The 11461-nt window shown below is 40.6% G+C and overlaps 1 protein-coding gene across 4 annotated transcripts in view; it reads right to left on the bottom strand.

Moving 5' to 3' along the window:
• Tubgcp5 (tubulin gamma complex associated protein 5) overlaps positions 1–11461 on the bottom strand; it is a 55230-nt gene that overhangs the window by 22739 nt on the left and 21030 nt on the right. For all 4 annotated transcript variants that reach the window (XR_003378697.1, XM_026789117.1, XM_005366919.2 and 1 more), the window contains exons 11-13: positions 10543–10745; positions 5755–5870; positions 4828–5096 (exon numbers count right to left, since the gene is read on the bottom strand). Coding sequence is in view for 3 of the 4 variants with exons in the window: in XM_026789117.1 (XP_026644918.1) it covers positions 4828–5096; positions 5755–5870; positions 10543–10745 (588 nt within the window). In the remaining variant the exon portion in view is untranslated. The remainder of the gene's footprint in view (positions 1–4827; positions 5097–5754; positions 5871–10542; positions 10746–11461) is intronic.

Genomic DNA, 11461 nt, shown 5'->3' with positions numbered 1-11461 from the left:
AGATGCCCCTCAATGGAAGAATGGATAAAGAAAGTGTGGAATATATATACATTAGAGTACTACTCAGTGGTAAAAAACAATGACATCTTGAATTTTGCATGCAAATGGATGGAAATAGAAAACACTATCCTGAGTGAGATAACCCAGACCCAAAAAGATGAATATAGTATGTACTAACTTATTAGTGGACTCTAGCCATAAACAAAAGACATCAGCCTATAGTTCACAAGCCTAGAGAAGCCAAATGCCAAGGTGAGCCCAAAGAAAAACATATAGATCCCCCTGGAAACTGGAAGCACACAAGAACGCTGGGCAAAAGTTGGTAGCATGGGGGTGGGAGTAGGGCTAGGGGTGGGGTTAGGGGAAGGGAAGAGGCGGGGAGAGAGAAGTGAGAAGGGAACGATTGGGGAGAGCTTGAGGGAGTGGGAGGGCTGAGATGGAGGAAGGGCAGATATAGGGAACAGGGAAGAAGATATCTACATTAAGAAAGCCATTTTAGGGTTGGCAAGAGACTTGGCTCTAGAGGGGATCCCAGGTGTCCATGTGGATGTCCCCAGCTAGGCCCTTGGACAGCAGAGGAGAGGATTGCCCCATAATCACACTGATGATTATCTCGAGTATCACCATAGAATCTTCACTCAGCGATGGATGGAGATAGAGACAGAGACCCACATCAGAGCACTGGACTGAGCTCCCAAGGTCCAGCTGAAGAGCAGGAGGGAGAAGATGAGCAAGGAAGTCAGGACCGATCGTGAGGGGCTGGTCCACCCACTAAGACAGTGTGCCTGATCTAATGGGAGCTCACCAAATCCAGCTGGACTGGAACTAAACAAGCACATGATCAAACCAGACTCTCTGAATGTGGCTGACAATGGGGGCTGACTGAGAAGCCATTGATAAAAGCACTGGGACTTGTTTCTCCTGCATGTACTGGAATTTTGGGACCCTAGTCTATTTGGATGCACAGCTCCCTAGGCCTGGATGGAGGGGGGAGGGCATTGGACTTCCCAAAGGGCAGGGTACCCCGCCCTCTGTTAAGGCTGGAGTGGGAGGAAGGAGGAGGAGTGGGAAGTGAATGGGAGGAGAGGAAGTGGAAATTTTTGAATGGAAAAATAAAAAAAATAAATATTCTATTAAAAAATGGAGATATGAAAAAAATGGAGATATGTATTTACATAGTTCATATTTATATTTCTCAGAATCTAAAACCCCTTTTAGACTAAATAAATTTTCATAATGTTTTAAGCTACTACAAATATATAAAAATCCCTAAGTAGCTTTTTGTTTAATATAGTCATGAGACAATGATATTCTCATATGCAGAAAATATTTCCCTTTAATTCTGTATGTCAGATTCTCACTGCCTTCCAGGAAAGTAATTTTTTTTAATTATTTTATTTTTTGAGAGGGTATAAGAGCCAGAGGATTAGAAGAATTTTATAATCTTCTAATATATTTAATAATTATTAAAGTTTTTAGAAAACCGATAAAATTTAATAAAATCCTACTTTTCTTTCATGAAGATGAGACTTGAATAAATAGTCTAGTACTTGAACAAGAATAATTTTGTATTTTTATTTGTTCCATGAAGATTTCAATATATTTTAGAAATTATTGTCAAAATGAAGAAGAAACATTCTTAATAAATTTAATAAAAAACTATAAATATACCTTTGTCTATAAAGAATTTATTCTTCACCTCATAGCCTCATGGGTTTCCTCATAAGAAAAATTTTGGCATTTTTCTCTTGCATATATTTCTTCCTATGCGTAATTTTTATTTCTCACATCTGAGAATATAAGTATTTTATATAAGTGTTTATAAGGCAGTAAATCATGTATGGATACTGATCAAATTATTATTAATGATTAAAAGGCATCTATTGAAAATAAAATTTTTTATAACTTAAAAAAATGTCGAGCTCAGTAAAAAAAAAAAGTGGAGGGCAACAAGTCAAGCTAAGACCTGGCATTAACTAAAAAAAAAAAGAAGGAATTTCGTATCTATAGAGCCTGAGAGTTTTCCCTCATCCATGAAAGTCTATCACTGTTTTTGTTTCACTTTTATCTTTACAGTACAGCCAAACCACTTTTCAGTCTCAGTTAAACTGAAACATTTCTCATCACCTATCCTGCTATAAAAGCTAATTTTAATCGGAACAGGATACCATACTGTTTAAGGAAGACTTACTGGAGTCAATATAATTTGAAAAAAAACACTCCTAGCACTGGCCCAGTGAATTTCATTATACTTTATTAGTTAGTTAAAAAGGAAATCTTTCACAAAGCAAAAATATATAAGGTAGATCTGGCAAAAATAAGAACACTGCGTTGATTAAAAACAATGTGGACCCCATTCAAGATTTTTCAGCCAGCTTCTAAAGCTTTAAATTAATTAAATTGTATTTTTACAACAGTTAAAAAAAAAATCCTTCGAAGTCTGAGCATTGCATAAACTGAATTACCAAGTTCAGACTTGCCACACTGAAAATGCCAGAGACGCTGGTTCCACTATCAGATACTGGCTCTATCTTGGGCCAAAAGGACAAACAGTGGGACCATGGCCAACTTACTATGAACCACAGCCAGTGTGTGCCAGAGGACAAGGACAAGGTCTTTAGGAAGACTGGGGGCGCTGGAGAGTTAACAGCTTATTGCCTAAAGTACTTGTTCTAACAGAGGATCCAGGCTCAATTCCTAACACCCTCATAGCAACTTACAAATTCAGGGAACCCAAGACCCATTTCTGACCTCTCAGAGCACCAGGCATACATGTAGTACACAGACATATTAGCAAGCAAAACACTCATACACATAAAACAAAGAGCAGAGGCCACCACCACCAGGGACAAGCTGCATTTCTGTGTGGCCTGTGCCACCCATAGCTAGGTGGTCAGGAAACTGTCTCATAAAGCCCTAGAGAACCAAAACACTCCATGATTTAAGCTACTGGTGCTGCCCCATGACCTCCACTCAAAGCCCATGGAGCCATAGGACAGAAGAACAGAACAAATGAAATCAAATGGAAATTATATTTGCAAGAACAAAAAGAAACGGCAGAGAATTCAATCACGGTGACCCAGATTACCATTGCTGCTGGTCATTCAACTGAATGGCAAGGCCCCACTGCTGAAGACACCACAGACTTTGCATGTGGACATATTGAAACCAATCTCAAACTAGCTATTATGGCAGCAGGAGGGGCTGTCCAGGGTGCTGGGGAAAACAAGCTATGCAACATGCACAGTGGTACAACAGTGGCATAAAGTCTGTGTGGCTAGCCAACTGCCTTTGGGTGATCTGAGGCCTGATCCACAGGAAGCCATTCATGCTGGCACTGTAAACCTGGTCAGAGACCCGCAGGCCAATGAGGAACTACCATTTGTTTTGCTAAACAGCTATGCTGTCAAAGTGCCTTGTAAACATTTTTGTTTATACTCATATGCCTTGGTTAGGGTTTCTACTGCTGTGTTAAATACCATGACCAGAACTTGGAAACAAAAGGGTTTATTTAGGTTATAGCTGTAGTCCATCATGAAGGGGGCTCAAGGCAGGAACTGAAGCAGAAGCTATGGCGGAATGCTGCTCACTGGTTTGTTCCCCATGGCTTCCTCAGTCTGCATTCTTCCACAACTCAGGACCATGTGTGCTCTTTGTCAATCATTAATGATAATAATAAGAGTCCCACAGACTTGTATACAAACAATCACATGAATGAGCTTCCTCAAATGACTCTAGCTTGTGTTAAGCTGACAAAAATCACCACAACACCATAGATCTATCTTACTCTCAACCTTGGTCAAATAAGCTTCTTTTTCCTCAGGGTAGAACTCTTTTTTTGGTAGTATATTGGATTTGGATTTCATCTTTTTTATTGACTTTTATTGAGCTCCACATTTTTCTCTGCTCCCCTCCCCTTCAACCCTCTCCCATGGTCCCCATGCTCCCAATTTACTCAGGAGATCATGTATGTCTCTCTTCGGGTCCTCACTGTTGTCCAGGTTCTCTGGCAGTGGGTAGGACTCTTAACTGTCCAATGTGACATGTGCTCAGCCACTGATGGGACATCGGTGTCAATCTCATCTCTCTGCCCCATGGCTCAGAGACCTTCCAGAAAGAGGGGAGGAGCGAACGTAAGAGCTAAAGGATGCAAATGACATGACATGACATGGCCCTGCAATTGTCAACTCACAGGAGCAGCGGTTACCTGCATGAAACCCACCAGCTAAACTGAGGGAGAGGCTCCCGAGGTCAGACTCTGAGTGGATGAGCTACCAAAGACCAACGGTTACTGAGGGGTGTGGTTAGTATTAGGGTGCTCATACCCACGGGCTTATGAGCAGAACTAACCGGACTTAGTGGGTTATAAAAGCAATACTAACAGAACACAAAATTGGGAAGGAGATGTGCTGGGGGAACCCAAGGAAGAGCTGAACAGGGAAGATTCAGAGATAAATGGATGTAAAATATATTGCATAGAAGTATGAAATTTTAGAAGAAAAATATTATTATAAAAAAAAAACAACAACAACAACAACAAAAAACAACAACAGGGTGATGTATGAGTGAGACACCATGACAGCCAACACCTTTAATCCTAGCACTTGGGAAGCAGAGGCAGGAGAATCTCTGAACTCCAGACCAGCCAGAGTGAGTTCTAGGGCTAGAGGAGAAACCCTTTCTCAAAAAACCAAACCAGACCAACAAAGAAGCAGGTGCTAAGTCCCACTGACATAAACAGACAGTGTTGGTCCATGTCTGGGGACAACAACGGTGAGTGGGACAGTGAGAACAGCCAAGGGGACACGGACAGAAAGAACGGGCTACCTCTGGCTGCTGCCTGGCATGCAGAGCCCTCGGCACAGTTCAGGTTCTTCAGCAGCTGCATGGACTTGCCAGCCATTATGATCTGCTTCAGGACAGGCTTGAGGAAGGACACCATGGTGTGCTGCCGGCTGGAGGGACCCTGGTCACTGCCAGAACTGGCGCTGGCATTGTCACTCATTTTGTCTTGGTTTTCCGTCTTTTCTGACACGCTGTACAGTGTGTATGTTGCGTACCAGAAGTCTCTGTGGTTTACCGGAACATTTTTGTTCCTATGGAGATTCAAAAGAATTTTAAGTGTTAATTTATGTTCCTTTAAAACAACAGTCTACTTTGTTTTAGTCTAGGGAATCTAGCAGTAATATCAATGTTAGTAAAATGATCTTCAGGAATAATAAGAGTAGTTTTCATTGAACCTCATTCTGTTTGATATACAAAAATTATACTTTCAAGTTAAATAAAATTTAAGTGAAATATTTTCCTGAATTGGAATTAAACAGAATATGACTATTTAGTTCCCTTTAAACAATACAAAGTTTTCCATTGTAGTTTATAAGTTTAGAGGAGTCAACTAGAGGGAAATTGTTATAAATGGATTAAGATATTTGTTTTATTAAGTGTTAAGAAGATAATATGCTGCTTATTTTAAGAAATAAATGCCTTAAAATCCTATACTACTGTCATATGTTCATAACTTAGAATGAAATAGTTGTTCATCTTATAGAAGAAGTATAAACTGCTATGAAAAGATGTGAATGGCTATAGAACTCATTGGTTGGGACCTGGCATCTTTCTAAAGACGCTGCAGAGTGAGCCTGTGTTATGGTACCAGTAAACCTCTATCACCAACCACTCTCTCAGATTCAGTTTTGATGTGGTGTCAAACCCGTGTCAACACCTAGCATCCCCTGGACTCAACACAATCCTCACCTCTGTATGATGAACTCCCTTGCACCATCCCACAGGTGTCCATGCACAATCCATTCATCTACAGTCTGTAGGTAGGGCCGCACTGTTTCCACCCAGAGAGAGAACAGGAGCGAGACCTAAGGATGAGAGCTTGCCTGGTCACTCTTCACAGCTCCTCTCACTAGGCTAAGACTAAGTTGAAACATTTCAAAATGCCTTTAAAAGTGGCTTTATTTCTACCTTTTTTTTAAACAAAAAAGCTAAAATTCTCAAACATACAGTAAGATTCTTACTAAGAAATCCATCTAAATATGGGATAAATGTAAACTTCATCATTCCTAGGAGAAACTTCCTGTGCTGAGTTGTTTTTTGTCAACTTGACACAAGCTAGGGTCATCTAAAAAGAGGGACCCTCAGCTGAGGAAATTCTTCCATCAGGTAGTCTGTGGGGCACATTCCTGATTTTGATAGATGTGGACTGGTACAGCCCACTGATGGTAGGGCCATTCTTAGGCAGGTGACCCGGGTTGTATTAAAAAAAAGAAAAAAAACAGCTAAGTCATGAAGAGCAAGCCAGTAATCAGGGCTCCTCTAAGCCTCCTCCTACCTCTGCTCTGCTCCCAGGAGCCTTGAGTTTCTGCCCTGGCTTCCTTGACAACGCATTGTAACAGGGATGTGAGAGCCAAACAAACCCTCTACTCCCCAGCAGCCTTTGGTCATGGTGCTTACTATGGCAGGAGCTGCGCAGACAGCACAGCAGACAAGATCTGGGCAGGGTGGTGCATCTCTAACCCCAGCACTCAGAAGGCAGAGGCAGGGGTCTGTGAATGAGGTCAGCCTGGTCCAGACTGAGTTCTAACCCCAGCACTCAGGAGGCAGAGGCAGGGGGTCTGTGAGTGTGAGGTCAGCCTGGTCCACAGAGTCAGAGGCAGGGGGTCTGTGAGTGTGAGGTCAAGCCTGGTCCACAGATACACAGAGAAACCCCGTCTCGAAAAACAAACAAAGAGCAATGCAGTTGATGACCTGGCCTAGGAAGATTCAGTGACAAGTCTGAAAATGCCTCTAAGACTCCACTGGGAATATTCACATGACATAAACAAATTAAGAATGTGGGGTGCATAAAAATGGAATATACAGAGTCTGGATTATATTGTGTTTTCTTTGATATTTTGACTATGAATAAACTAAGTACAAAGAGACATTTCATTGTATGGGCTGCTAAGTTAAATCAACATATATGTTTTAGAGGTATCTTGACTTCAAAATTTGGGTCTAAGGATTTGTTGCTTTGGAAAAGAGGTTCTGCTTGTTTCCACAGAGGATGAGAACCTTTCCGACTGAAGTGGTTTGATGGACCAAGACCACCCAAAAAGTCACTGTGAACACCACCAAAAAATATTTTGCTCAACAAAATGCAGGAAGCAGTTTAGACAGAATTATGCCAAATTCCCAAATATTGTTTATAAATGCTTGTTTACATTTAAAGGGGGATTGCTATAGAGATAGATACTTTGCATTGGTATGGATCTTGGTTTATTGATAAAAATTTAAGGTCAATTTTGTTATATGTATATTTCTGCTCTTGTTAAGGTATTGTGTGTGCAGCTCATTTAGAAATACAATGTATAATTAAGAAATATAGGCTAATAGATAATCATCTATAATAGTCAAGCTTGTAGTCATGTTAGGTTTTTTAGATAAGAGATATATTTCAGTTAGCTAGATATTCTTCAAAACTTTCAAAGACTACAGAATATGGCATATAAATGTTTTAAGAACTAAGGACTTTTCATGACAGTGAGACACATCTGTTCTTGGCAGCACCAAGAAGATGATGGGCATTGAAGATGCTCCTTATGGAGTTTGTTAGCCATTTGGGCAAGACACTTCTCTTGCCAGAACTTCTTGACTGGACTTGCAGGACCCACAGAAAAATGACTGCTGAACTTGCCTAAAAGTGAGACCATCCTTTGGAGTTCCTACTTCATGAAAGAGTCTGTTAGATATTAGCAGGACACAGAAGAAAGTAACTGACAAACTACCTTTAGTCAGAACTCCCTTTGAAATTTCCAACTTCATGGAAAAGTCTGCTGGATACTATGGGCCTGTAGGCTCAAGATGGTTGCTCCAAAGATACAGAAGAATTTTGGGAGACTGTTCAGGCAGCGAGAAGTCTCTGTCAATTCCAGAGTTTTGGAAGTTGCTTACAATGCACTTCCTATTTACTTAGGTACTATTATATCCTCTGGATTCTTTGATGGAGTTGAAGAATAGTCAGCTATGATTATAGTTTTCCTTAGTTATGATAAAAGATATAAATGCTGTAACTGTAATTCTTGCTTGATACCTGTCTTGTTATATTTAATTTTACTATGTAAGTTAAAACCTTCCTTTTTATTTAAACAAAAAAATGGGAAATGCTTTGGAAACTCCTTCTGTCTATGTATTGCTCTTATTGGTTAATGAATAAAGAAACTGCTTGGGCCTATGACAGGACAGAACAGAGCTAGGCAGGTAAAACTAAACTGAATGCTGGGAAAAAGAAGGTGGAGTCAGAAGAAGCCATGAAGCTGCCAGAGGAGAAAGATGCAAGCTGCTACCTTGCAGGTAGGCCATAAGCCTCAGGGTAAAATGTAAAATAATAGAAATGGGTTAAGCAAAAATATAAGAGCTAGCCAATAAAAAGCTAGAGCTAATAGGCCAAGCAGTGATTTAAATTAAAAAAAAAAAGTGTGGTGTCTGGTCAGCTAGTGCTGAAGCATCAGTTGTGATTAAGAAGAGACCAGCATCTTTGAGACAGAATCTTCAGGGTCAGAACACAGAAGCTGTGGTCCAGAGAGGACTAGGATTACACTGAATGCTGGCAGCTGAACCTGGCACCATGTAAGGATGTACTGGCTTTAAAGGTATGAAGAGGACATGGAGAGTAGCTGAGACTTGCAACACAGAAGCAAAGAGAGGCCATTAGTGATGGTATAGCCTCTGCTGTAGTGAAGGCTGCGGGATGGACAGAGTTTGTGGTAGGGTCAGAGTCCCTGAGGCAGAGATGGCAGGAGCCCATTGGTGAAGGTGCAGCCGGTAGAAACCCCAGCATACCAGAGATGCCAGGACAGAGGGACAGCTACCAAGCATAGCAGCAGCTGTAAGTGAAGCTAACTTGAACCTATGAGATGAGCTGTGTGCTTTAAATGGACAACCCAAGAGCTAGAGAGACCCACCCTCTTTGGAGCCCAGAGAACTGTAGCTGAATCCCAGATGCAGGGCACTGAGCCACAGGGTTTACTGTAAAGTTAAGAGCTGGATTTTACATTGTTCAGATTATCCCTGTGCCCTTGTTCTTCTCTTTTGGAATAAGAAGTAGCTTATTTCTGATCATACACGAAGAGACCAAAGTTAAGAGATTTCGGATGTTTAGAGATGCTTTGTTTTAAAGGGACTGAACTTTTAAAGTTATACTGTTTCATATTGTGACAATAACATGAGGTGCTAGGGATAAACAAGAACAAAATGGTCATGGTTAAGTAGTGATGTGTCTGTGTGCCAAACTGATAAGGGGTCAACTGGGAAGAGGAAGCCATACTTTGGGAAGGAGCCTCCATCAGACTCCCTATAGGCAAGCTTATGGGGCATTTTCTTGATGAATGATTGCTATGGAGGGCCTATATTGGGGTTGATTTCACTCTGGACATGGGGTCTTAGGTTGTTGAATAAAGCACACAGAGTTGCTGTGGGACAATGGCTTCACCCTGTAAAGATTGTTTTTTGTACTTGTTTAATAAAATGCTGATTGGCCAGTTGGCCAGGCAGGAAGTATAGGCAGGGCGACCAGGCAAGAAGTAGAGGTGGGGCAATGAGAACAGGAGAATTCTGGGAAGAGGAAAGTGTGGTCTGCAGTCATGACTCAGCCATAGATGAAGCAAGATGTGAATGCCTTGCTGAAGAAGGTACCAAGCCACGTGGCTAACATAGACAAGAAGAATCGGCTAATTTAAGATGTAAGAATTAGTTAATAAGAAGCCTGAGCTAATAGGCCAACCAGTGTTTAATTAATATAGTAGACTTCTGTGTATTTCCTTGGGACTGAACAGCTGTGGGACTGGGCGGGTCAGAAACCTCAGTCAACAAATGGTGCCCAATGTGGGGCTTGAACCCATGACCCCGAGATGAAGAGTCTCCTGCTCTACCAACTGAGCAGGCTGGGCAGTAAGCAGCATCCCCCTGTCTTCTGTTTCAGTCTCTGCAGTCAGGTTACTACCCTGGGTTCCTTCAATGGTATACTACTTTTTTGTTTGGTTTGGTTTGGATTTTTGAGACAGAGTTTCTCAGTTTAACAGTCCTGTAACTCACTTTTTGACCTCTTTCTTTAGTTTCCTTTCTGGTTTTTTTTTTTTTTTTTTTGGCTGTTTTTAAGACAGAATCTCACTACGTAGCTCCTGATGACTTGTAACTTGCTATGTAGACCATGCTGGTCTTCAACTCAGAGATCTGCCTGCATCTGCCTCCTGAGTGCTAGGATTAAAGGAATGCACCACCATTTGTGGGTGTGTTTTATGTAAAAAGGGTTTATTATAAATATCTATATAAGCAAAGTGGTATTTTTTTGCATCTTGTTTCATCTTTCTGTTTTTTTTCCTTCTCTTTTGTTTGTGATTAAAACTAATAAGTCAGACATTAATTTGGAAGCTAACTGCAAAACTTTGAAAAACTGTCTGGCATACCATGACTTAAACCTCATTTATCAAGGAATTAGGACAGGCTCTCCACTACCTTTTTATCGTGCACTTCAGATAAGGCAGAAATAAAATATACCGTTTGTTCAGAGGCTTCTCCCACATTGTCATATTCAAGAATGGCCTTGTAGAGGGTATTAAGCAGGTGAGATGCCCGGACGACATTCCGAGTGTCAGGAGGGACTTCTGCTACTCCAGTACTGAACACTTTGTGCAGGACTTTTAGCTGAGCCAATCGAGGAGCCAACTTGTTCACCACAATTGCAAGTGTTATTGTGGTATCTGTTATATAAATCAAACAACATATATATAATATATATATATATATATATATATATATCAAATAACAGCAAAGAAAAACATCTGTGACCAACATATAATAATAATGCAAATAAGATTATTTCTTTGACATATGGCAAGGCATAGCCAAATGGAGGAAGGAAAGTTTTGGCATCGTATCATAATACCGTATCTTTAACATTACATTTTCCTTAAAGAAGAAACTCCAATTAGACAAGAAGGAAAAGATAATTCAGACAAAAATAATGTATAAGGTAACTGACAGATCTCAGAAAAGGAAAGACAATGACTTTTAATGTAACGGAAAGGTACTCAACTTCACTTAAAAGAACATGATATGATAGTGTACCTAAGCGACCCCCAAAACTCCACCAAAGAACTTTTACAGCTAATAAACACCTTTATTAATGTGGCAGGAAACAAGATCAACTCCAAAAAATCAGTCGCCCTCTTATACACAAAGGAAATAGAAGCAGAGAGGGAAATCAGAGAAGCTTTACCTTTCACGATAGCCACAAACAGCATAAAATAACTTGGGGTAAATCTAACCAAGGAAGTGAAAGATCTATTTGACAAGAACTTTAAGGCAAGAAAGAAATTGAACAGGATACCAGAAAATGGAAGGACCTCCCTTGCTCTTGGATTGGGAGGATCAACATAGTAAAAATGGCAATTCTACCAAAGGCAATTTATAGATT

This window comes from Microtus ochrogaster, unplaced genomic scaffold (assembly GCF_000317375.1).
Source record: "Microtus ochrogaster isolate Prairie Vole_2 unplaced genomic scaffold, MicOch1.0 UNK14, whole genome shotgun sequence".
In the NCBI taxonomy this organism is placed as follows: Eukaryota; Metazoa; Chordata; class Mammalia; order Rodentia; family Cricetidae; genus Microtus; species Microtus ochrogaster.
Note: the sequence above shows the minus strand (reverse complement) of the source record. Positions and strands in the feature narration are given on the sequence as shown.